We start from the raw sequence: 26,782 nt of genomic DNA on the forward strand, positions 1-26,782 counted from the left end.
TTACATCAAATGATGATTTTAATCTCAAGAAATTTATACAAATAAAATATTAATAATAAAATAATTATCTTAGTACTTAAAATTTATAAATTTGTGCATGATATATAATATAATAGGTTCATATTTATACATCCCGAGTATCGGGTATCGGATACCCTAAAGTCAAAACCCAAACCCTATAGGGTTTTGATAAATGGGTCCTATTAGGTTCAGGACAGGTCAGATACCCGAAATTTCCCGTGAAATTGCCATCTCTAATTGGGACAACAACGTTATGACAAGTATCTCTAATATCTTAGGTGGTAGTCACGTAATAAAATGACGTTAGCTGGCACTCGGGATTTCCTACTCACTTTTTCTACCCACTTGGAGCCATACATCTCTATTATGAATTAAGAGATGTGTGGTTGCAATTCACACAGATAGAGAGTGGGTAGGAAATCTGGGCTCGTAACCTCAACTGTAAGGGTACAATCAAAAACTTGGTTTGTATCTACTCGGGTTAAGAATTTGAGATTCTGTTAAATTTTGAATGGACCCGACTAAAGCTTTCTATCTTGTCCTTTTTGTGTTTGGATGGTAATAGTTATTGCCTCTGCCTGTTCTTTTTTTTAGGTATTTGGCATCGATGCTTCAGAGATGTATTTTGAGTGTATGCATGAGAGTCTGTTGCACCATTTTCTGAGAAAACGACTCCTTTTTTTTGTTTGGCATCGATGTTGTCACATAAGTTGTTTTTTGGGAAAACAACATTAGTTGTGTTTGGTACTAAAGCTGCATAATCGTTTTCACCATTGGTCTACATTATCCAATGCTGAAGATGATGCCATGCATTGCACCATTGGCAGCAATAGGTTGTTTTCTGAGAAAACATTGAATTTGATGTTTCTTCATACCACACTTTCCTGATTTTCAAGGCATGGTCTAGAGCAATGTTTGTTTTTTTGTAAAATGACGCCAAATAAAAGGTTGTTTCAGAAGCACTGTTTTTTTTGACGTGGCACCAATATGGCGCTGTTTTCTCAGAAAATGGCATCGATGCCAAACACTGCCTTTAATTTTGTGTGAGTTTTTCTTTGTCCACACGGGTAGGGATCTGCTGCCAATAAGATGCTCCCAACAGGTCGCTACAGCTACACATTGGAAACATCTCCCTTTATCATTGATGGAGATATGTTTTGATGATAATGACTTGTTGGTGTCAGGAGCAAATGTTGGGAACAAATATGAACTCTTTCACTAGGCAATACACTCTCTCTTAGGGGTGAGCAAGAAAACCAAACCAACCGAAAAAAAAAAAAATGACTGGAACCAAACCGAAAAATTGGTTAACCGAATCGGTCGGTTTAGTTTTTAAAAAACCGAAGGTACTGGTTCGGTTTCGATTAACCAATATAGAAAACTAGCGATTAATCAAACCGACCAGTATACATATATTTCTATATTTTTTTATATATTTATGTATATTATATATATATATATATATATATATATATTATAAAAATAAAAAATCGAAAAACAGATGAACCGAACTGGTCAATCGATTAACCAACTATTTTTAGTTCGATTTCGGTTACCGATTTTCCAAAAACCGATAGTATTTTAATTTTTAAGATTCGGATTTGTTGCCCTCAATAAATTTTGTGCATCAATTAATAGGTTCCACAAGAAAATCTCTTAGACACCTACATAAGAACGCATAGAGAAAAATAGCTTTCTTATGTGAAGCCCATGTGCTACCTTTGTAGATGAATAGGGCTGTTGGTCTTTAAAAGCCCAATTTGACACCAAATTCGATGATATTTAGGTTTGGATGCTAAAACGTGTCATATGGATTTAACCCTGTCCAATCTAATTAAAAATTATTATTGTGTATATGTATTATATGAAAAATCTATTATGTAAGAAAACATGAAATTGGAAAGGCTTTGATTAATGAATTTTGTTTTCTGAATTTTGATGAAATTCTACCTGATTGATCAATTTTTTAATTAATATATTTAATATACATGTATAAGTTAAAAGTATACATATATAACTTAAAAAATAATTGTTTTTTATATTTTAACTTAATCACAATAAAATTAATGAGTATTAAATCCAAATCCCAAGTCTAATATTGAATTTCAGATTTGATAATCTGATTGGACGCGGATGCAGCTATAAGCGCACTAATCGAATCACTAGCCGATACTAGAATTATTTTAGTAGTAATGAAGAATGTGACCATGGGGGATTTTTTTTTTCGCGAGAAGAGCAAGGAGACTTTATATAGATGTAGTAGAAATATTGCATGAAGAGTGACTGCTGCCGCTTTGACTGGGGATATACGTATTTACAAGTGTTATATGCAAGTTCATGTGCAGCAGTATTAGCATTTCTGCTTATATGATTAATATCTATACTATCAAAATATAGCATCATATTATAGTATTTGTCTCTGAAACTTAGATCCCATTCTACCCCGCTTTCTTCCTGGATGCTTCGAACCACATTTTCTGAGTCGCAAAAAACTAGCGCCGATCTGATTTTCAGTTCCATAGCCGTCTTCAACGCTTCGATTACTGCTTGGGTTGCTGATGAGGCTTTGACTGCTCAACCTTCTGCATAAAGCACCGAGAAATCCTTAGCCAGTATTATGAAGCCAATAGCTGCTCTTCCTGTATCTTTTCTGAAAGCTCCATCTGTGAAAATCAGATGGTCGAAAAGTGTACAAGAAGCTACTTTTCTCCTTATTTCTTGTTTTCTTTTATGTGAACTTGGACACTAGAATGTGTTGGCCATTTCAACTAACTGTGTAGGGTGTGAAATGGTTTGACCGTGGTTCTTTGCATTGCGCATATCCCTAATGAGTCTGAACAACACAAGAAACTTACTAATATAGCTCATCTGGTCCTATGATGGCAGGTGATTTAACCTCTCTTCAATCCACAGTGACATGAATTGATGTAGATGTCTATTTTGAACGTCCTCAGGGTTTATCCCTATCTGTGCAAGGAGCCACACCGCCCTAGCATAATGGCATTGGAAAAACACATGCTGCCATGTTTCCTTTTCCATGTTGCAAATTGAACAACGTTGGTCTTGTTCATTCAAGAAACTCGTTTTTTCTTTAGTTTTTATGCCATTCCTGCATGCCTTCCACATGAATAATTGGAATCTTGGTGGGACTTTGGTTTTCCAAATGATTTTCCAAGGGGTAGTTGTTTGAGACGATGAGGGGTTTTGTTTGGTAAGAAAAGCATACCCTGATTTTACACTGTATGTGGCTATTTTAGACTCTTTCCAAACCAGTTTGTCTTCGCTATTCTGAGTCGATCTATGCAACTGGGTGATGTGATTTACTGTTTCCTCTGTGAACAAACTCCTTAGGAGCTCAATGTTCCAGCTTCCATTTTCCAGAATGATATCACAAACCCGGTTTAAGTTTGTAGGCTCCTGTACATCATTTTTGAATTTGGGGTACGCCCTCCGGGAGAGTAGGAATCCATGGGTCGCTTATTTGGACCCTTGTACCATCCTTAACCTGCCAAAACAAGCATTTTTTCGTCTCATCCAATAATGCAACCACCTTCTTCCACCATGGGGAATCATTTTTTCTCCTTGATAATCTGCACCCACAATCCCCGATTGCTAGTAAGTAATCTCCAGACTTGTTTGAGAAATAGGGCTTTGTTAAAATCACCCATCCTCCTGAAGCCCAACCCTCCCTCATTCTTTGGTCTGCACAGCTTGTGCCAAGCAATGGTGTGAATGCTGGTCTTCGTCGAGGAATGCCCCCCCCCCAAAAAAAAAAAAAAAATCTTTGAACTTTCTCCATTTGGTTTATTATTCTTTTTTGTAGGATGGATGTCGACATTGTGTTTGTTGGTAATGCTTGTAGAACTGATTTGACAAGAACTGAGTGATAGGAATCTAACTTTCCAAGCTGCCAATTTGGAGTTTACTTTCACCATCAGCTCTAGGTGGGGTGCAACATTTTTACTTTGAAAACATAATTTTTCTCCTACATACCTCTCGTGGGCTTTCAAGGGCTTTTCATTTGAAGTAGCTGCAGCATGACTTTTTTCTTTTTCCTATTAACACAATTGCTAAACATAGCACCAGATTTCGCAAGATTTAAGGTCCGTTTAGTTCGCAGCTGGAATCGGAATTGAAATCAGAATCCTCCAGAATCGGAATCGGAATGATCCATTCCTGGCATCTGTTTGGTTCAATCAGGAATCGGAATCAGAATCCGATTCCTTCTGTTTGGTTCCGATTCTGCTGTTTGGTTCAACTAGAAACTGGAATCGGAATCAGCCAAAGTTTCCAATTCTGCCCCTGTTAATGCCTTGAAAGAATCACAAGAAAGACCTGTCAACTACAATAACAGAAAATTGGACCCTATGACTTTTTCCATTTGGTGGGAACTTTTTTATCAGTAATCAATAATCAATTCATTAACTTAATCAAGAAAACATTCATTTGATGGGAACGTTAACAAACAGAAGCAAATTTATGAAGAAATTAAACCTTCCCATTAGGAATATCAACGTTTCTAACAGGACCCTTGAACCATTTCTTTGCATCCAGAAACCACCAAAGCATTATTAAACCCAAACTTACACCCAATGCCACAGGTGCATAGTTGAATGTGTTCCAGGTGATGGGATAGAAAGTTGGCAATAAGAAGACTGAACAGGTATAACAGATCCACAAGAAGGCTATCAAGCAAATTGGCCTTCTTGCTTTGCCCAGATAAAATGGCCCTGGCTTGCACTCTTCTCAGCCATGACCATCCTTGCAAAAATTGGAACAGCATATCCACCAACCCATCCTATTGTGCATATGGAAGTTATTGCAGTGACCACGTTAACTTTCAATATAGGTAGTCCAAGAAGAATGCAGATGATTGCACACAGCCACACTGCATTCGCTGGAACCTTGTGTTTCGGATGCACTCTTCTCCAGATGGATGAAAATGGAACTCCCGGATCTCTTGATAGGGCATATACCTGAAACATGCAATTGTGAAATGTTGGTGAGATGACAAGTTCATTCAATAAGTGGTATTAGATTAAAAGTCATTCAGACATGACACAAGCATCATGGTCTTCTAACAGGAGAAATAGTTTACATCTCTCCAAAATAAGAATACTCAAAATGATGTAGAAGTACATATAAAGAAAATAATGTCAGACAATAAATTGATTGAATTGAAAAGCCCATGACCATCATTTTTTTTTTTACTTCCTTTTTTTCTGCTTAAACTAAAGTACTTTGCAGCAAAAGTTTAAGGTCAACATCAAGGCCAATGAAAATAAGATGTGCATTATGGAGAAATTGGTTTTCAGATCAGGATCTAATATTCAGGCTTGGACTATTATGGTTTTTTATAGGAATAGTTCCAAAAGCAAAGGTATAAACAACCTAGTAAAGTAAAGAGATAATTTACTTACTGATGGAGCGCAATCCGGCCGGTCCTATCTGTCAACGATCTTACCTCTGGCTGGAGCAAAAGGTGCCTAAAACGGAGAAGAAAGCGAGTAATCTCCGGGGAAGAACCCGGTGAGAGTGCTCTGAAGCTCAAGTTAGTATTTCCTCAAAGGCAAGGTAAAAAACCAGATGGCGCAAAGTTATCACGTACCTCCTTCTTAAGGGGAAGAGAGCCTTTTATAACCACTTCGCGCACTCACTCCCAAGCTCCTGTCAGGTCGGGTATCATTACCTCTGCACTTCTGCCAGTTCGGGTGTCATCACCTCTGTTGGGGCAGACAACCGCCACTGCTCTCTTTGTCGGAGCCGTCTCTGTGACTGGAGGTGGCGGTGGCAGGTGGCCGTTGAAGTGCGGCTGTCAAGTGTCAGATCCTAAGTCAGTCAGGTGCGCCGCCTCAGGATACGGACTCCTTTGGTGTCAGGTCAGGTACGGTTGTTCAGTTCGGCGTCCTGGAGCCGAAGTGCTGGAGTGGTGTGCGAGGTGAAGTCTTGAGTTCGGATAGAGGTGTGGCCCGAACTGCCCTGGGGCGGGCCAATTCGGGTTGTTGCCCTTTGCGCTCCTCGTAAGGCTCGGGGTCAAAGGGAGAGTTCGGGCTCCTTTTGGGGAGCTCGGACCGCTGGTTCCTCCTCTCGGAGCTCGCGCCTTGAGCGTACTGCCGTGCCGAGCTGTTGCCTTTGCCACGTGTTGAGTGGTCAAAGGTCGGGCCAAATCTTCCTTCATCAATTGCCCCCCACTCCTCGCGCTAAGGGGCTTGCCCTGGCGCGGGGAGTTCGCGAGGTGGCGGGTGGATTTGACCCGTACTTCGAACTGGTTTGACTGATAGCGCGAAGTGCGCGTTTGTCAGGAGATTTTCAAGTTTCTCGAGCGCCAAAAAGTCAGGAAACGCGCCAATCTGTCTTTAGATGCTGGGAGACGTGACAGTGCGCGTTTATTTCAAAATTTAAAAAAAACGCGCCGCTGGGAGACGTGATAGTGGGCGTTATTTCAATTTTGAAAAACACGCCGTTGCCGCCTTTAATGCGGGGAGACGTGCGTCGGCGCTGCTTCAGTTTCAAAAGACATGCGCCGGCTAGTCACGTCTCGGTCTTAGGAAACGTGCGGTCAGCTTGATCGTGGGCCGTTGGATCTGCCTCGATCAGAACCGTCGATTTTCGATCGTTGTGGGTATAAATAGTGGGGGACCCCAGTCGCTTTTCATTGCCACTCTCCTGCGTTTGCTTCTTGAGTTCGCGTCCAAGTTTTAGCTCACGTCCAAGTTTTTAGCTCGCGTCAACCTTCCGTAGTCCGTTTGCTTTTTCCGGGTGAGTCTACTTTCTTCCTGGTATCCTTTTCCTCCCGATGTCTAGCTCAGACAGTTCTTCGAGGGGGTCAGATGCAGGTTCTACGAACCGAGCTGCATCCCCCGACAGCCTTAGTGAACCCGAGGTAGAGCTCGAGGAAGAGTTCAAACCCGTAGGCCGAGTCGCCTCGGGTAGTTTGGCGTCGTCCTCCCGTCGAGGTCGGACGTTAGACAAGTTTGGGCCCTCAACCATGACGCCTGAGGGGCTTTATTCCCTTATCACCCAGTTCAACCTACCTAGGGAGTACACTTACTTTATACCCTCGGGCGACTTCCCTTGGGAACACGGTTCCGACGAGATCGTGATATTCCGGGAGCAGCTCGTCGCTGGGTTGCGCCTACCTTTCCACCCCCTCATCGTCGAGGTTATGAACCACTTCAGCGTTACCGTCGGCCAGCTCCACCCGAATTCTATCTGTAATTTGGTGGGGACTATCTCCCTCTTTTGCGAACAGATTTTGCCTTTAGACCTGGAGATCTTTTCTTCCATTCTAATGCTTAAGAAGCAAGCGGGTCCCCTTCCCGGGCGTAGGCGGGCGTACTACCTGTCTCCTCGCCCAGGGTTCAAGCTTTTACACTATCTTCCCAACAAGGTCCCGGCTTAGAAACGGGACTACTTCGGGGTGCGAAGTGCAATGGGGTGGCCATTCCAAACCGGGTGGGGGATGGCTGCCCCCGATGCCGGTGTTACGCTTGATAGGAAGACGGTGAAGGGCCTCCGAGAATGGGCACGGCTTGGGCTAAAATGCCACCATTATCTGACGGAGGCCAAGCTCATCAAGGCCGGCCTGAGTTCGGGTAGGTTCCTTGCTCAGAGGCTTGCCTTTTGTTTTGCTTTCCGTTCTTTCGTTTTCCTGATGTCGAGCTCTTTTTGTAGGTGTGATGGACGCAGAGAAGACTCGCGGTGGGAACCTATTTCATGTCATGAAGAGGAGGAAGCGAGTTGCCAAACGGACTCGTGTCGAACTGCCCCGAGATGTGGAGCCCGAGGTACCGGGCTACCCGCCAGTGGATCTGCCCAGGGAGCCCGAGATGGCCCCTCCGGTACAAGAAGCGGCAGGGGCCCCTTACGCTGAGGCTGCTTATACGGAGGCTCCTCCTTACACTGAGTCTGCTTATACACGAGTTGGGCCTTCAGGCTCGAGAGGCCAAGGCGAGTTCAGGAGAGTGTTGTCGCCGAACCACGCTCTTCAAAAAAGTAAGGAGGCCGTTTACCCTGAGGAGGTCGCGGCGTGGACCGAGCTTCCTTTGAGCCATGTAGCCGAGCGTGCTGCCTCTTATGCCATGGTGGTAAGTCAGCGACTTCTTGTCGGGCTCCTTGTCATTACCTTTCTTGCTATAGCTCTTTGAACATTCTCGTTATTTTTCCTTTTGGTAGGTGAACTCCTCCATCCATGCCTTAGCGGCCCAAGCGGAAAGGAGCTTGAGGCGGGCACGAGCTGCCAAAGAGGCTTCTCGCGCTGCCGAAGCGGCTTCTCGCGCTGCACAAGCCAGGCTGGCGAGGTCTCAGAGAGACACCGAGGCCATGGGAGTGGTGGTGAAGCACATGGCGGACCTGAGGCTGAACTTGCAGCATTAGGTCGAATACCTTCAAGAGGATATTAGGGAGAAGACGGAGATCTTTTCTCAGGGCATCGAGGATGCCAAGAAGAAGGTTGTTGAAGACTATATCGCCTCGCCGCGCTTTGACGACCTGATGGTGGGCTCGTACAGAAGGGGTTTTAAACTGAGCCGGTGGATGATCAGGAATACGTACCCCAAGCTCGACATCAGCGCCATAACTACTTCGCACATTACTCAGGAGATGGCCAACGCGGCTGATGGTGAACCGGATTCTGAGGATGAGGCAGGACCTTCGGGTATCGTCGACGTGCCTTCCGAGGATGAGGACTGAGATTTGTCGAACTGTTGGAAATTTTTTTTTTTTTTGGAATGTATACAGAGTATTTTGTAATGAAACGTTCTTTTGATTAAGTTGTTGTCACCCTCTTTTTTCCGAACTGACTATATGCCTCGGATGATGAGATGCCGAGGTCTTTATCAGTTTGTTGTTTTCACTTTGCCTATCAGCTTGGTGTTAGCATTTTGCTTTTGCGTGCCCATGCCGAAGGGGTGACTAAGTCTTATGGTGCTGAGGTCCTTGTTAGCTCGCCATTCTAACCCTCAGGCTCTGATGGCGACTCCTAGACCACTTCGCTTGGTAATTTATAGGTAGTATCGTCTTAAGTTAACGACGTTCCACGCTCGGGGTACTTGTTTGCCCTCTAATGTTTCGAGCTCGTATGCTCCCCCGAGCGCTCTCTTTACACGGTAGGGTCCTTCCCAATTCGGTCCAAGTTTGCCCACGCCGGGCTCGGGTGCCATGATCTTACAGAGAACCAGGTCCGACGCGGAAGTTCCGCTTTTTTACCCTGGCATTATAGTACTGAGCTACTCTTTGCTGGTAAGCTGCAGTCCGGATGTATGCGAGGTCTCTTACCTCGTCCAGTAGGTTGAGGTTGGTACGTAACTCGTCTCCGTTTGTTTGATCATCATATGCTTCTAGTCGCAGTGTAGGTACTTTGATCTCCGCCGGGATTACCGCTTCAGTGCCGTAGGTGAGGTTAAAGGGGGTCTCTCCCGTGGCGGTTTTTTCTGTAGTTCGGTGAGCCCATAGAACACTTGGTAGCTCGTCCGCCCACAACCCTTTAGCTCGGTCTAGTCGCGCTTTCAGTCCACGGAGGATAGCTCTATTCATCACTTCTGTTTAACCGTTTGCCTGCGGGTGCGCGACCGATGTGAAGTTCTGCCGAATCCCCATATCTTGGCACCATTCCTGAAACTTGATGTCCTCGAACTGCTTGCCATTGTCGGAGATCAGTACCCGAGGTAACCCGAAGCGACATACTATGTTCTTCCAAAAGAAGTTCTGTACGTTTCGAGCTGTAACTGTTGCGAGAGGTTCAACTTCTACCCACTTTGTGAAGTAATCTACCACCACCACTAGGAATTTCCTCCCACCTGTTGCTGGCGGGAATGGCCCCAGAAGGTCGATGCCCCATTGCGCAAAGGGCCATGGACTGGTGAAATACTTGAGGTCTGCGGCAGGCTGATGGTGGATATTGCCATGCTTCCGACACTTGTCACATTTTCTGACGAGCTCGACGGCCTCTGCCTTCATCGTTGGCCAGTAGTACCCTTGTCGAAGTGCCTTTTAGGCGAGGGCCCTGCCCCCCAAGTGTCCGCCGCACAGACCTTCATGAGTGTCGCGAAGTACGAGCTCGGCTTTGGCAGGTCGCAAGCAGCGCAGGTAGGGGAGCATGTAGGACCGTCGGTACAGCCGTTCGTCTATTATGACATATTTGGCTGCCTGGCGCTGCACCCTTCTGGCTGCATTACGGTCCGCAGGGAGGGTCCCATCTAGCAAGAAGCTTGCGAGTGGGTCGATCCAGCTCAGCTCTGCTTCAAGGACGGGAGTGACCTCCTCTGCCCCACCGAGAATGCTAGGCCGAGGAAAGTCCTCTATGTACACGGTTCTCATGGCGTTGTGACTGATGCTGGCTAACCGGGACAGGGCGTCAGCCTCAGTGTTCTCTGACCTCGGGATTTGCTTGATGAAGTGTGATTGGAAGTTGAGCAGAGCCACCTTTACCTTTGCCAAGTAGGCGATCATAGTTAGCTTGCATGCTTCGTATTCGCCCGTAACCTGGTTGACCACAAGCTGGGAATCGCTGCAGATAACTGTGTGTTTCGCTCTTACCTTTTGCGCTAGGGCCAGCCCGGCTATCAATGCCTCATACTCCGCCTCGTTGTTGGATGCCGCGAACTCAAAGCGTAGCGCGTATTCTAATTTCATGCCACCCGGGCTGCACAGGACTATTCCAGCCCCGCTGCCCTGTTGGTTCGAGGAGCCATCTACGTGAAGGATCCAGGGCTCCTTATCCCAGTTCGCGTTTGGCCTAACTAGGAGAGATGCCACCTTGGCTGCTACCTCACGGGGTTCGAACTCTATTGACCTGGGAGATCCGGGCTCACCCAAACTGGGGATCTCGGGCTCAACCGGCCTAGGGACTTCGAGGCTGAACGTGCACTCGGCGATAAAATCTGCTAAGGCTTGGGCCTTAATAGCAGTTCATGGCTTATACTGGAGGTCGTACTCGCTGAGCTCGATGGCCCACTTCGTCCACTGACCGGAAACCTCGAGCTTGAGTAAGACTTGCCTCAGAGGTTTGTCAGTCAAGACGATGACAGTGTGAGCCTGGAAATATGGGCGGAGTTTCCGAGCTGCAATTATCAGTGCGTATGCCAGCTTTTCTATCTGCGGGTATCTCGTCTCTGCTCCCTGCAGAATTTTACTAACATAATAGATGGGTCGTTGGACCCGATCTACTTCTTTTATTAGTGCCGAACTGACCACCTCGTCGCTTGCCAAGAGGTACAGTTCTAAGACCTCGCCCTCCTCGGGCCTGGTTAAGACAAGCACACTAGCGAGGTAGTTCTTTAGCTCGTCGAACGCGAGCTGGCAGTCTCAGGTCAATTCGAACCCTTTGCCTTTAATTGCTTTAAAGAAAGGCAGACAGCGGTTTGCCGACTTGGACATGAAGCGGCTCAGAGCGGCTATGCGGCCATTTAGCCTCTAAACCTCTTTTACTTTTCGAGGTGGTCTCATATCTAGGATGGCCTTTATCTTGTCCCGGTTGGCCTCAATACCGCGCCGGTTGACGATGTACCCTAGGAACTTACCCGAGGTGACTCCGAAGACACACTTGTTTGGGTTCAGTCTCATGCTAAATTGACGCAGAATGTGGAAGACAGAATCTAAGTCTTGTATTAATTCATGCGAAAACTGTGTCTTGACGACCATGTTGTCTACATAACATTCTATCTTCGTGCCAATTAAGGGCTGAAACAGCTTATTCACAAGTTTTTGGAAACTCGCCCCAGCATTCTTTAGTCCGAAGGGCATGACCTTGTAGCAGTGCAGGCCGAACTCAGTTATGAAGGTGGTTTTTTCCTCATTGGACTGGTCCATCCTGATTTGGCTGTAGCCCGAGTAGGCGTCCAAGAAGCTTAGCAACTCATGTCCCGAGGTCGCGTCCACTAGGCAGTCAATTCTGGGGAGGGGGAAGCAATCTTTCGGGCAAGCTCGGTTCAGGTCAGTATAGTCGACACACATGCGCCCCTTGCCGTTTGCCTTTTTTACCAGCACTGGGTTGGCTACCCAGCTCGGGTAATGAACTTCCCTTATGAAGTCTGCTGCGAGGAGCTTTTCGACCTCCTCGTCGACCGCCCACCAGCGCTCTGGGGCTAAGTTGCGTTTCTTCTGTCTAATGGGTCTGACCACAGGGTCAGTATTAAGTTTGTGAGTTATAAGGCTGGGGTCAATACCAGGCATATCGGCCGTGGACCATGCAAAAATATCTAAATTTTGAAGTAAGAAACTCACCAGTTCAGTTCGTAGAGGTTCCTGGACGGAAGCACCGATCTGTAGTGTCCGAGTCGGGTCCGCAGCTGAAGTTGGGATTGCGACCGTTTCTTCTGTGGGCGAAGCTTGTTCTTCGCCTTGCTCCGTAGGCCACTCCAGTTCGAGGTCGTCAACCACCTTGGTTTTTCCCTTCAGGGCGACAACATAGCACTTACGGGACTCAAGCTGGTCGCCCCGCGCTACCCCCACACCGAAGTCTGTAGAAAACTTCATTGGCAAATAGTAGGTGGAGACCACTGCCCGTAGGACATGAGTGATTGGTCGCCCTATTATGGCATTGTATGGGGAGGGGGTCGCGACCACCAAGAAATCGTGGTTGAGTCTGACCGCATAGGGCCATGTGCCGACTTCCACAGGTACTGTTATTTTCCCGAGGGGCCTAACTTCCTCTCCGCTGAAGCCCACCAGGGGAGTGTTTGCGGGCTTCAACTCGCTTCTCTGCAACTGAAGCTGGTCAAACGCCAACTTGAAGAGAATGTCCGTCGAGCTGCCTGAATCAACAAGTACGCGCCTGACTTCGAAGTCGCTGATCCTTAGTTTTATGACAAGCACATCATCGTGGGGGTAGTGGAACCCTCGCGCATCGTCTTCCGTGAAGAAAATCGGTTCCTCCGTCTTCGGCCTCTTCGGAGGGTTCTGTTCTTCTCGGGCAGCTTCGCGAACTGATGCCCGGGCCGCTGCCGAAGTGCAACCCGCTACTACCGAACCTCCCACTATCACGTGGATGGTTCCCCGAACTGGCCTCTCTTCCGGAAGCTGTCTTTGCAATGGTTCGGCCGGCCTGCTGCTGGACTCGGGACAGATGAGTCCCTCTATCTCGTCCCGGAGATTATTACAATGTTCGGTACTATGACCGTGGTCTCTATGGAAACTGCAGTACAAGTTTTTGTTCCTCTCGTTTGGGTTCCCTTTTAGGCGAGGTGGCCATTTTACGTACGGGGCATCTTTGATCGTCATCAAGATCTCAGCCCGCTTCGCGTTTAAGGGTGTGTAGTCCGTCCGAGCTGCTAAGGGAGCTCGGAACGGCTGGCTCGGCTTCGTCTCCCGGGCTGGATCTTTCCTTCTTCTGTCATCTGGGTTGGAGGGCTCGCCTTCCCCCTTCCTTTTCTCGATCCCGCTTTCGGTCCTTTGGTTGATCTCCTCTGTTCTCATGAATTTATCCACGAGCTTGAGGAATTCAGCTACGGTCGCGGGCTGGCTAACTACCATGTGCCACTTGAACTCCTTGTGTGTCACTCCTCTTTTGGCTGCCGCGAGCTGCACCGCGGGGCCCAGTCGCGGTATCTGCAAACACGCATCATTCCGCTTGATGTAGCCTCGGATGGACTCTCCTTCCCTCTAGACTACTCCGAAAATTCTCTCCTCGGTTCTGGGGCACCGCTTGCTGGTAACGAAGTGCGCGGTGAAGACCTGCACAAACTGGTCCAGCTTCTTATTGATCTGGGGGCCAGATTCCTGTACCAGGTGCGGGCCACCCCTCTGAAGGTGGTAGTGAAGACCACGCACATGCATGATTCACTGGCCCTTGCTAGGTGCATTTGGGACTGGAAGGCATCGACGTGGTCATTGGGGTTGAAGGACCCATCATACTTGTCTGAAGGGGGGAGTTTGAAATCTCTGGGCATGGGGATCGCAAGGAGTTCTGATGAGAGGGGGGAAGGGACTGAGAGAATAGGGGCAGCTTTTACCTCGTCCGAGCTTGTCTCTTCTTTACCTCGGAGCTCGGGCGGGACACGGGTGGCAGTTCGACGACTTCGCTGGCGTCTTCGTTGCTGGGTGGGCCTGGTACTGGCGTTGCTGGCCTCTGTGTTGCCGAGCTCGATGGGCCCGGACTGTTGGTAGTCCGCCGCTAGGACGCTGAATCAGTTCTCTGTGGGCGGGAGCTCAGACTTAGAGTGTCGAGGTGCTGACTTGGCGAGCGAGGTTCCCGACCCGCCGGCGAGCTGCGAGGCGGGGGTGATTTTTCTTTCCCCCCGGCCCAGGGATGAGGCCTAGCTCTTGGGGGGGTTCTGAAGTTGGGAGGCTTCTCCTCGGTGATTGCGTCCGCCCTGAGGGGAGGGCTTAACCGGCTTTGGAGCGGGGTGCCGAGGGGGAAGCTGTGGTTGGTTCAGAGACAGTTGGGGGAACTACTGCTGATAATGATACTGAGAGATGTGGTGCAGTACTTGGTGCTGCTGGAACTGCTGCATTTGGGCTTGCATTGCCCGCATGCACTGCATCAAGTCATCAAACTGGTTTTGGCTAGTCGCCAGGGGGACAGCAGTTGGTTCGATAAAGGTTGTCTCGACAGAGAGAGGAAGGGAGACGTTCATGGCGGGAAGATTCATGGGCGCCACTGTTCGTGGCGCATTCAGGCTGGGGATCCCATCCACCGGAAGGGGGATGGTGAACTGTCCGATGCACACCACGGGGACTTGAAGTTGTTCCCCGGTGGCGTTCATCTCCGTGCTACGTCCGGGATTGCTGGAAGAAGCCACGAGTGTTGGGATTTCTTGGAAAAAAAAAGGGGTTATGAGAGTTTTAGAGAGAGGCTTTTAGAAACATTTCCCACTGACGGCGCCAATTGATGGATCACAATCCAGCCGGTCCTATCTATCAACGATCTTACCTCTGGCTGGAGCAAAAGGTGCCTGAAACGGAGAAGAAAGCGAGTAATCTCCGGGGAAGAACCCAGTGAGAGTGCTCCGATGCTCAAGTTAGTATTTCCTCAAAAGCAAGGTAAAAACCAGATGGCGCAAAGTTATCACATACCTCCTTCTTGGGGGGAAGAGAGCCTTTTATAACCACTTCGCGCACTCACTCCCAAGTTCCTGTCAGGTCGGGTATCATTACCTCTGCACTTCTGCCAGTTCGGGTGTTATCACCTCTGCTGGGGCAGACAACCGCCACTGCTCTCTTTGTCGGAGCCGTCTCTGTGACTGGAGGTGGCGGTAGCAGGTGCCTGTTGAAGTGCGGCTATCAAGTGTCAGATCCTAAGTCAGTCAGATGCGCCGCCTCAGGATACGGACTCCTTTGGTGTCAGGTCAGGTACGGTTGTTCAGTTCGGCGTCCTGGAGCCGAAGTGATGGAGTGGTGTGCGAGGTGAAGTCTTGAGTTCGGATAGAGGTGTGGCCCGAACTGCCCTGGGGCGGGCCAGTTCGGGTTGTTCCCCTTTGCGCTCCTCGTAAGGCTCGGGGTCAAAGGAAGAGTTCGGGCTCCTTGTGGAGAGCTCGGACCGCTGGTTCTTCCTCTCGGAGCTCGCGCCTTGAGCATACTGTCGTGCCGAGCTGTTGCCTCTACCACGTGTTGAGTGGTCAAGAGGTCGGGCCAAATCTTCCTTCATCACTTACCACTCTGGCTGCACTAGTAGTAATTGAAAGGCCACCAAAGAAGAAAGATCCCCAGATAACAAAGAGTAAAACTATTGCTCCTGTGGCATTATGATACCTCCCATGAAATGCGTCATAAAGTATTTGGGCTGGTACAAATGCTCCAACAGTTTCGTTGTTTACATCATATAAGTAGCTTGGATCTTGGATTGAAAATAGCAATCTTGTATCAGATATGGAAAATAACAATTGGATATTAGTTCAGAAATAATACCTGAATACTGAAAGTAAGAGCCAATATGTATGCCCATCCAAATAATGAAATGATCCCTATACTAGAAAAAATTGTAATTGGACCATTCTTGTCTGCACCCTTTGTTGTAGCTGTATACTAGAAATGATCCCATGAAACCAAAACATAATTAGTAGTTGTAGTTGGTTTGATCATTACTCAACCCCATGAATTGGCCAAAACAATCCCAACAAGTGTACTAACAAATCAGAGGAGAGAAATAATGGCATCCATTGTTATTACAACAGATCGAGAGAGGGTGTTTGGGTGTATTATTATTATTTTATTTTATTTATTTATTTTTGTGAGCAGATGTTTGGGTGTATTAGGAGCCAAGGTTTGATGGAAGTTGTATACACAGAAAGCTACTTTTTATCTATTATGGATTTCTTCTCCTCTGTCACTGGTGGATGTATGCTATAAGGCAAATCACATAAATCTCTAGGTATAATACTGAGTTGATTTATTTTATATTTTCCTTTTATTTTCACCATTTACCCATTGATTTTAGATCTTGAATTTATCCTTGGGCAACAGAAAACAACTGAGATACAAGATCAAAGATAAAACAACAGAAGAGTACTGATCACTCTTATATGGCCAATGAGGATCCACAATTGGTTGTTATAGAAGTGTTGTTTATGGATAAATTTTAGAACAACTCAGAGGTAATATTCCCCGTTGGTGGGATCAAACTGATAATGAGTATTAGTGTATTACTTAAACTGGATGATCGATTAAATTAACATTTCATGAAACAAATAAAATGTATGGAGTAGCTAAGGAGATTCACTGATGATTAAAAAATAAGGGGGAAAGGGATGAGAAGGGAACAAGGATTCCAAAGAATGAGAATCTGCTTTAGCATATTGAACTAATCATATTGAACAAGGGTTCCAAAGAATGAATCGCAGAAAAAAATAGGAGCAGATCCCAACTATACTCACCGATTGCCTAGATCTAGTGTGAAAAACCGCTAATGGTAACAGTGAAGAAGTAGATCGATCCCAAAAAAGAGTAGGAGCAGATCTGCAAAAGAGAAAACCAGTCAGTTAGTGAAAAAAAAAAAGAAGGAAGAATGAGGAAGAGGAGAGGAAGAAGAAGATGGCGATGGAGTTTGGTTCAGCTTGTCGTTGATTTCGAAGAAGAAGGAGGAGAAGGAGGAGGATAATGGTTTAACAGTGGTCTTACCTCGCCGGAGGTTGGTTCGGCTCTCTGCTCGGCGATGGAAGATGGCAATGGAGTTCTCCCTGTTCGGCTCTCCCAAAATCTCTTCGATTGGATTGAAAATGAGGAGGGCATTTTTGTCAAAAGAATAAAAAAAGATATCCATATCCGGAATGGGAATCGCATTCCCTGGGGAGGGGTCGGGAATGGCCATTCCCCCATACGAGGGATTCCCATTCCGCCTAGAATGGGAATGGAATTCCGATTCCGGACCCCTATTCCTGTGAACCAAACGCACCCTTATTTTCTCCCCTGAAATATTTTCGAATTTTTTCAGTTCTTTCACTTTTTTCACCCGAGAGGGAGTGCTTTGCACATTATTAGGCAATCATCAGCAAAAAGAAGATGACTAATAGCAGTATCTCCTCTACAGATTTTGATTCCTTGTAATTCCTTGTTCAGTTCTGCTTTTTCAATGAGACTAGACAGAGCTTGCATCCCTATTATAAACAAATAGGGCGATAGAGGATCCCCTTGTCTAATCCCATTATTCAGTTGGAAATACTCTTTTTGTGTGCCATTTATTTTGATAGAGAATGAGGGAGTATTTATACAAGTTTCAACTAATTGGCACCATTTATCTGTGAACCCCATCTCCTTCAGCATTTTGCTAATGAAATCCCTTTTCATTCTATCATAAGCACTTGACATGTCGATTTTCAAAACCACCCAACCTACTCCCTTTCTCTGTTTTCTTAGTTTATGGACAACTTCCTTTGCCACCAGAATGTTATCAACACCTTGTCTCCCTTTTATAAATGTTGATTGGTTTAGGGCAATTATTTTATCAAGGAGAGGTTGCATTCTTAGGACCAGAATTTTGGCAATAATTTTGTATAGAACATTGCAAACACTTATGGGTCTGTATTGTTGGATTTTTTCTGGGTTTTTGGTCTTGGGGATATAGACAAGGTTAGTGGAGTTCAGATTTGGTGGCATTTGGCCTGAAGTGAAAAACTCCCTAACAAATTTGCAAATGTCCTCTTTTAATAGCCCCCAGTACCTTTGGTAAAAGAACGGAGTAAAGCCATCTAGTCCTGGTGCTGAGTAGGCTCTCATGGATTTAACAACTCCCTCAATTTCCTCATCCGATGGTAATCTTGTTAAATTGGCAGCCTCGGCTTCTGAAATTTTGCTTTGAACCAGATCATGCAATTCAACATCCTCCTCTGACTGGGGTCCCACTTATCGAAATTGCATGTTCTTTAAAAGCTAGTGCAATCTCTTCCAATGTTAGATTTTTCCCCTCTTCATTTTTTATAAAACTCTAGTGAGTTTCTGTTCCATTTAAACTTTGTCATCTGGTGGAAATACCTTGTGTTTCTATCACCCTCCCTAAGCCAGAGCTCTCTAGATTTCAGCCTCCAGAGTTGTTCTTCCCTTCTCAGCCACCTTTCATACTCTCTTCTCAGGACCATTTTTCTTGTGATGTCGCTGGATTCCCCCATTTCTTCCATTTTCAGAATTTCTTCCTCTATTTCTTTTAATTTCTCTTCAATTCTTCCAAATCTCTCTCTATTCCACCTAACAAGCCTTTCTTTGCATTTTTTTAACTTCTGACACACACCTCCTGGATTATTTCTTAATTGCCACTCTTCTTTAACAATATCATTGCATTCCTCCTCCTCGGCCCACATAGGTAGAAAGTGAAACTGCTTAGGGCCAGAAGTTATATGTGGGTTCGTGTCAGCAAGGAGAATTGCATGGTCTGAGAAGATATTTTTGTAAGTTCTAATTTTAGCATCCGGGAATCTTTCATGCCACCAAGGGGTTGCCAAACCCTTATCTAATTTTCCTTTTACATGTAGCCGTCCTTTTTTCCCATTTGACCAGGTGTACTTAACCCCCTTTGTTTCAATCTCAAGAAGAGCATATACTCTTGGATTAAATTGTTTAGGTGTTTGGAGGTTTGGCACGGTCTGGTACTATATCCTTGATAATCTTGGGCTTCTGTCATGTCGTTTAAATCACCCACCATCATCCAATTGTCTTTATTCCCAATGAACTCTTTGAATTCCCTCCAATAGTTGGCTCTTTTAGTTTTGTTTGGGTGACCATACACTAAACATATCTACCAAGGAGACTCTGATGGTCCATTTTTTATGTTCAGAATGATATTTTTCTCTGTAATTGTGACGATTTCAATGAACATGCCTGTCTTCCAATAACACATTAACCCTCTTGCTAAACCCTTTGCTTCTATTCCGCATCCCTCTCCGTAACCTAGAGTCTTCCCAAGTTTTTCCATTTTTTGATATTCCGCTTTAGTTTCCAATAGGAAAACTAAGTCTGGATTTTTCTCTTTTATTTGTTTTTTCAAATATCGTTTTTTGTGTGGGTCATTGCACCCACGTATGTTCCAGATCAAAAACCTCATTTCAGTATTTTCAGCTATGAGCTTGGATAGTAAACGAGGGTATTAGAAAAACACAGGTGCAATAAAAACAGGCACAATCAGTATAGGAAACAGACCAAAGATCGACAGTAGACGCAGATAGATGACTCACCTGACAGTGGTTGTAGAAAGGCAGTACCGCAAGTAGTAGTTCACTCCCCGCAGGGGAAAGGTTCTCAAACGTTTCTTCCCAAGGGAAAACCCCGCTAGTGTCTTTCTTTGCAGGTTTGTGGCCTGACGATGAGGGAGTATAAGGATCCAAAGGCAATTTGCTGATGACGGTCTCCTGAGACTTCTCCTTAATAAGTTGTGGTTCCAGTTCCTGCATTTGGAAAGCCGCCCATCCGTCTTCTGGTTCAAGAATTAAAGTTCTAGAGAGTGGAATAGGAATTTTACTCTGGACTCCTTCCGTTGTTTGTATGTGTATCATGTTACTAGCCACGTGCACTAGTGCTCTCGACTTAGGGTCAAAATATGTCTTCCTTGGTTGACCATGGGGGATGGTTGTGAACTGTGGTTACGGTTCCAACCAATTGATTTTTCATTTTTGCATTTTAGAATAGGACATAATTATCGGGAGAAACAATTCTTTGATTTTTGAAAGAGGCGCCACCTAATACAGTGGATCCCTCCCTATTTATTTTATGGAAAGTTACATTTTAGTACCCTCAAAATTGGGGGTAGTGTCAAGTTACTATCTACATTTTCAAACGTGTCATGTAGAATCCAAACTTTCAAAAGGTGTCAATTTAGTCTCTAACGTCAATTATTTTATTAAGTGATGGTATGTACAACTTAAAATTTTTCAAAATGTCAAAATTATTCTTAAAAACAAAACATTATTCATTGTCGTCTACCTTAAGACTCATAATAACATTGAGCCATCGCATGATATCCTCAATACCATATCGAAGGATATTCTCCATTTCAGATAGCAATGGAAAACTACTACTACTACGGGGGAAGAAAGAGAAGGGTACTTTGAATTGAAGAGGGTTCTTATACAGGGCACTCAGTGGGTTAACTCGTCATTACGAGTCTGGCAACGAGGATGACGAAGTGATACTAATGAATGCAGTGTATGGGGAGGGAACGTCCCCATGCACATACCAATCATAAATTCCAAAAGCAATGCCTTTGATTTTGTGATGGCATTGGATGGTTTGAAGGTCATGGTGAGATGGGTTTCCGTTGTTATTCACATACCAATCATCCTCAAGCATGGACTTTAACATAAACAGAGAGCCCATCTCATCTTTATTGTCTACTCCTCCTCCTCCGACATTTTTTGTCCATAAAACATCATCTTTTTCTCTCATGGTTCCTTAGGAATGGCAACGGGATGGGTTTGGGGCAGGGATCATATTCACCATCCTTGACCTCGATTCTGAAATTAACCCCCATCCTTATTAGGGATAAAATTGTCCTCCATCCCCGATCCTCGATGGGGATGGGTTCCCCGTGGGGACCCGAGTCCCCAAATTTTTTAGATAAAATTATTTTTTGAAAAATAAATAAAAAGTTTAAATTATAAATGATGTTTTAAATATGTTTTGATATTATATATATATATATATATATAGTTGTGGTTGGGGCGGGGAAGGGACCTCAATCCCCATTCCCAACCTCGACCCCAACCCCCGATTGGGGATTCCTATTAATCCCCATCCCCGACCCAATGACGCCATTAACCCTTGATAGCATTTCTCCTCAGCTTTTCTTCTTCGGCTAGGTTCATTGACATATTTAAAAGAAGAAGAAGAAAAACAAGTCCATGCTCTGAGAAAAAACAAGATGTAGAGGGAAAAGGAAGATGATGTTCTTTGGGGCTACACTGAGGGAAAAGTAAAATATATTTACTGCCACAAAAGTGAAGAAGAACAAAATATAGAAGGAAAAGGAAAATAGCTTTTTCAAAACATCATTTGGGGGAGAGACGAGTAGTAGATATAGCTCTAAGTCAGAGCGTTTCTCTGAGACCTCTCTGTGGCTTATCTATCCCTGTAGCGTGGTTATTTGATTGATCATTAGTTGTTTGCTCAGGGGTTCATCAAGACGGGCATCAGTGATAGGATTGCGACTTCATTAAGTGGCTTGGAAAAAGTTCGTTGGGATTGTCTTATGGTTTGACGCTTAATGAAGCGCTTATTGCTCTGACGGTGCCGAATGCAACTGCAAGAGTTGGAGGAGTGTTCTTGCCTGATTATTAAGCTGCTGTCTCATTGAAAGCCTTCAAATGAGCATGGTTTTAAAAGGCGGCTGAGGTAAGGCGGCCAAATTTCGCCTAGCCTCAGTAGTCTCAATCTCAGAGCAAGGGGCATAAGCCTCAGTTTTAGTGAGGCATAGGCCTTTGGCCTTTGGCCTTTCGCCTCAATTTATTTGAGGTGGTAGCCTTAAGTTAAAGGGTTTTTGGGTGGGAAATTTTGGATTTTAGTATGGGCAAATTTGGAAAAAAGTAAAAACCCCAAAATTAGGGTTTTTGATGACCAAAATCCCATTTCTCAGTTTTTGTTTTTCAATCGAACTCAAGAAGACTGAACACATTTCTCTTCTACTGTTTTATCTTCTATGTTCTACTTCTTAGGCCAAGCTCAAGATTCAAAAAGACAAGAATATTTGATGAAATCAAATCGTGTGACTGCATACAAGTCCTCCTCCTCCTTCTTCTTATTGAATCTTGTGTACAGGTTTTCCTCCTTTTCACCTTTTTCTTTTTTTTTTTTGTCACAAACTATCAGCTAGGTGGGGCAGCAAATTTGTGGGAGGTCAGAGACTTAGAAGTGCTGGCGTGCTACTTTCTTTTAATTTCACTTTCGGATAGTAAGTGTTGTGATAACTGATAACTAATGAGGTGCTTGGATACATGTTGCCATGTTGTCATAAACTCATAATATAATATTGAATCTGGATCCGTTTTGCCATCTTCCCTGAGTAGCTCTTGTCACAACCATCAATGATGTTTTATCATGACAGCCACGAAAATGAATCTAATTCATTTCAAGATTTGTTTGAAACTTTAAAAAAGATTTGAACAATCAACAATTATTGAACCACTGATACATTAAGTGACAAATAATTATATAAAACTTTCATTATTTATTTTTTCATAATTTTTAAGTTTTTAATTCAAGACTTACGCCTCAAACTGCTAAAATCTTGTGAAAGAGACAAAGAAGGGAATCCTCAGAGAGAGATAGAGATAGAGGTGGACTGAGATGCCGAGAGATAATTTGAAGGTGACTGAAAGGTTTTAGGAGAAAAAATGTGGAGAAAAATAGTGGGAGAATGAGAAGGGCTTCTGTTGATTCAATATTGAATTGGGATACGTCTTCGGCGGAGAGAAGTGCTTTTGCTTGGACTTAGAATTTTCTAGATGGTTTTGATTAATTTGATAGTATAGACGTATAGTAGGGATTGCATATCTATGACGACTAACCATAGACGTATACATGCCAAGGGCGTCTGCATCCTTTTGGTGCGTGAGAGTATGAAAGTGGAGGAAATAGCGAACACAGAACACAAAGACAGTAGAGATTGGGGGAATGCATGACTCTATCCAAACGTCCTCCATCTGATGAACGTTTGCTGGTGTTCGATGTGTAGTGGTAGAAAAGTAGCTAGAAATAGCTAGGTGAGGCCACTATGTTACAGGGTAGATTTGCAGTGGAAGAAACCCGTGTGGCATTCAAGCCATGTGCGGCCCGACGAATGGCTCCATCAAGGTCAATGGCACTGGATCATAACCTCATTGTGCATGGCTGGAGCTATCTGTGGCTCTTGTTGGTCCATGGGAGGTGCCACTTACATGCCAAAGGGGGAAGGCCATAATGTGAAGCAACTGTGGTGCCAATGATGTGAGGCACATGTTGTGTTGATGATGAAAGGCAACCACTGGGCTTGAGCACACCCGTGTGCTGTGGGCATTGGGGTAGCTCGAATAGCTTAGGCATGGGGCTGACGAGGTGTAGGGACTTGCTTAGGCCAGATCTGCATGGAAAACATCCCCTTGATGTGCTTTGCGCAGTGTTGGTCTATGCACTATCCCCATGAACGTGTGTATGCCTATGAGGAACCTTGGTAGCCATGCTAGCCATTAACCAGGGCCACCTCACAAGGGAGTTTTGGTCTAGGAGTGCCAATAATAGGCACCCAAGGTGGTCGACCACCCCTCCTCAAAGAGTACGTTAAACTTTTAGTGGTCTGCCAATAGGAACATCATTTTTTTTTTGAAAATTCATACTAATATATTTACAGTATTACCACTCAATGTAAGCCTGCCAAGTGTAAATAAGATTAAGTCTATGTTAGACCATGACAACTAGGTAGAACGTATACATTGTACATGTTAGATGAACAAGGGAATTTAGAGTAGTAAAGAATGAAAAGCATGTTAAATACATGAAAAAGGGCATTTTCGTTGTTTTATATGATACTTAACGTTTTGAACCAATTTGACATTTTTTCAAAATTTGAGTACTACAGTCATATATTTAAAAATTCGGTACTAACTCAACACTACACTAAATTGAAAATTAAGATTTTCTACCAACAAAATACATTTCAATTATCTACATCTTAAGAGTTAAGATTTTCTATCGATAAAATACATTCCAACCCTCTACCAATTTAATCTAACACGGCATATCTCATCATAAATCTGAGACCCACTATAAAAGTGGGATCCACTATGTATGAAATGTGTGATGTAATATCATGTTGGTAGAGGGCTGGAACGGATGATTCAGACTCTCGAATTGAGTAATGAAATGGAATTTTCCACTTATTTTAAGATTTTATGCAGTAGTAGTGGCTCCCACAAAACGAACGATCCTGGCTCTGGGTTCTTTGCAATTGCATGATGCAGAGAATCCACCACGTTTTTATCAAGAACAGATGGTGCGATTGACGGTTGGTTAGCGAAGACTTAAGGCAGTATCCATGTGGAATGTGTTGGTGTGTGCATTTCTCTAATTACCTATGCCATGTCATGTGTTGGTTGGTAATACCAACAAATACTCCGTATTCGCAGTAATTACATTGTCCTTTTGCAACTTGCAACCTGCAAGAGAAATCCTGTTACCAAAAATCTCCCTATTCCCTTATTCACAGTAACAAATCCTTCCAGGGGCATTTCTAGTAATTTCGTTTCAAATCGGCGCCCAGAATTCAATTTCCCTTCCTTTACTGTGTGCTCTCTACTTAAAGGTGCCAACCCACTAGCCGTCCTAACCAGTTCAGCTGCTTCAACATTTGGTTTTGCTACTTCTTGTAAACCAAACAAGGTTCGAATTCGATCTTCTCTTCATTTTGAGAAATGTTATTAATTAATATGATTAATTTTTCGGTATAATTTGGACTTCCTTCTTTGATGGTGTTTCCATTTGTTTGGATTTCTTCTCTTTTATTCGTTGTCGTTCCACTTGTAATTGTTTCTCTCCTGGTTAACTATTCGTCATCGTTGGTCGTTGCTTCGGCACTCGCATTTTTTCTAATTTTCTTGGTTAAGAACACTCAGCTGGCATCAAATTTGGTATTTATCTATAAAGCAGAATGCTTTTAACTACTGAACTCTGACTTTTGATCAGAATGGTCTCTAGAAGATGGTTTGGAATAACTCATGCAACAAATTTTCCCTCTCCTATGTCTACATACAGTTATACACTTCATTGCCAACTAGTTTTCAGATCGTCAAGTTTATATCTGGCTATAAAGATTATTTGTGCTGTTGGACGAGTGTTGATCTTTTTAGTGGAAGAAGAAATGCTAGAAGGAAAGGAGTTATTACTCTACTCGATGAAATAAAAGTGTCTTGAGCTTTTATAATTATTTTCATTATTTCATTTTTTGGGCTTTTAATTCGGGAGGACTCTTCTCTTGTTCTTCTTTCTTTAACGCTGTCGATGATAAACCATTCGGCTTTCCTGGATAAGCCATCTTGTCCAGGCCTGTTCACTTTAGTTGGGAAGTGGTGTGTGTAAATCAATTCCTGCAATATGCCAACTTGGGAGTTGTCTCCTCTAATGTGCATCGTCGGGATTTTGCCACAATATTTTGAAACTACTTCGTGCCGCTCCGTTTATTGGAGTAGTGGCTGTTTTTGACGACATATTTGACATTTGGATCTCTTTGAGATCAACTTCATCTTGCCTCCTAATAGGTGGGAAAAGATACATATCTGTGAGGCCAGAAACTCCAGAATGTTTTCTACCAGCCCAGGGGTGTCAGAGGAGATTATCTTTAACCCTGTCACGGGCAGAGTTGCCCGTTGGATGCTAATGGGGTAGGAGTTTAAGATTTTAACTGGACTTTATTGCTTGGTGGTGGCAGGCTATAACGAGCTCTTTTATCAGCAGGCTCGGACCTTCCAGGAGCGAACCCATCCATCCGGAGCGCTACTAAGCTCAAATTTGGTGTTCTCTTGGTGACCTTGGTTCTTTTTGGTAAAAGGAATATAGAATCAAATGAGACTCCTCTTGGGCTCATCCTTGGTAATTATGGTCAATTATAGTCCAATAGAAAAGGAGAGCTCCATCAGAGAAAAGCTTTTTGAACTCCTTTATCTTGGGTTTTCAGAGGGTTGAGGTGGATGGGAAACCTAGGCTGTTATTGGTCAACTACACTTGTTTCAGACCTTCAGTGGTGTACGGACCTTGTGTTTGAGACATTCGTTAGGGAGGTAGGTGGCTTGGCTTCCAGGGTGAACACCTCATTCACACGGATTCCAAAGTCCATTAACTCAGTGGCAGATAGCCTAGCCAAGTGAAGTTTAAAATAGTGGCCTGATGTTCCTGGACAGCTTGTTTTAGTGTAATTATTGTTTTAGGTTTTCTTATATTTTCCTCTTCAGAGTCATCCCTTTGTATCCCAACTTTGATTTTTTTTTGTGTGTGTGGTTTTGTGTTTCTACTCCCTCTTTTATCCTTATTATTATTCTTGTAAGGATTAATTAGAAAAGAATACTAACGGATAATAGAAAGGAAGAGAAAGAAAGAACTCCCATTCTCACTGGTGGAGCTATGGGGTTTCAGTTTTATGACCAAAACATCTGAATGGACTTCTTTTTATCTTGTTAGCTGTTTAGAATGTCCCTCGGTTCCTACTGATGGCTTATTTTGTTTTAAGGGCTTCTTTTTTATCAGTTGACTGTAAAGCTTTATTTATATGTTTTAAAAAATAGTGTGTACAAAGTGGCGTGCCAGGAACACTCCATCATTTTAGCTGTTTAGAATGTCCCTAGGTTCCTATTGATGGTTTATTTTGTTTTAAGGGCTTCTTTTG

At 44.3% G+C, this 26,782-nt stretch overlaps 2 protein-coding genes across 3 annotated transcripts in view; one reads left to right on the plus strand and one right to left on the minus strand.

Moving 5' to 3' along the window:
• Positions 1 to 4,473: 4,473 nt before the first annotated feature.
• LOC104598052 (uncharacterized) lies at positions 4,474 to 20,061 on the minus strand. 2 transcript variants are annotated; one of them, XR_016085805.1, is made up of 4 exons: positions 19,617 to 20,061; positions 16,830 to 16,911; positions 5,442 to 15,981; positions 4,474 to 4,997 (listed from the first exon to the last, which is right to left on the minus strand). XR_016085805.1 is itself a non-coding variant. In XM_088904169.1 (2 exons), exons 1-2 carry the CDS (start codon positions 19,932 to 19,934, stop codon positions 4,710 to 4,712), a joined length of 606 nt encoding a protein of 201 aa, XP_088760295.1. In that variant the 5' UTR covers positions 19,935 to 19,992; the 3' UTR covers positions 4,474 to 4,709. The 2 variants fall into 2 exon arrangements, 1 of the variants encoding a protein (XP_088760295.1); XM_088904169.1 differs by lacking the exons at positions 5,442 to 15,981; positions 16,830 to 16,911 and having other exon boundaries at positions 19,617 to 19,992.
• Positions 20,062 to 24,650: 4,589 nt separating this feature from the next.
• Positions 24,651 to 26,782, plus strand: part of LOC104598051 (hyperosmolality-gated Ca2+ permeable channel 2.3-like) — a 41,094-nt gene continuing 38,962 nt past the window's right edge. Inside the window, exon 1 of the mRNA XM_010259937.3 lies at positions 24,651 to 24,786. The gene's annotated coding sequence lies outside the window, so the exon portion shown is untranslated. The remainder of the gene's footprint in view (positions 24,787 to 26,782) is intronic.

The sequence above is a fragment of the Nelumbo nucifera genome, chromosome 4, assembly GCF_055504915.1.
Source record: "Nelumbo nucifera cultivar China Antique chromosome 4, China Antique-T2T, whole genome shotgun sequence".
Taxonomy (NCBI): domain Eukaryota; kingdom Viridiplantae; phylum Streptophyta; class Magnoliopsida; order Proteales; family Nelumbonaceae; genus Nelumbo; species Nelumbo nucifera.

What these genes read in the sequence shown, in the direction of transcription:
- LOC104598052 (XM_088904169.1), bottom strand. Translation starts at nt 19,934, where the DNA reads ATGATACACATACAAACAACGGAAGGAGTCCAGAGTAAAATTCCTATT. An exon ending in CTTTCTACAACCACTGTCAG is followed by an intron (nt 4,998 to 19,616) that starts GTGAGTCATCTA and finishes TGCATGTTTCAG; the next exon opens with GTATATGCCCTATCAAGAGA.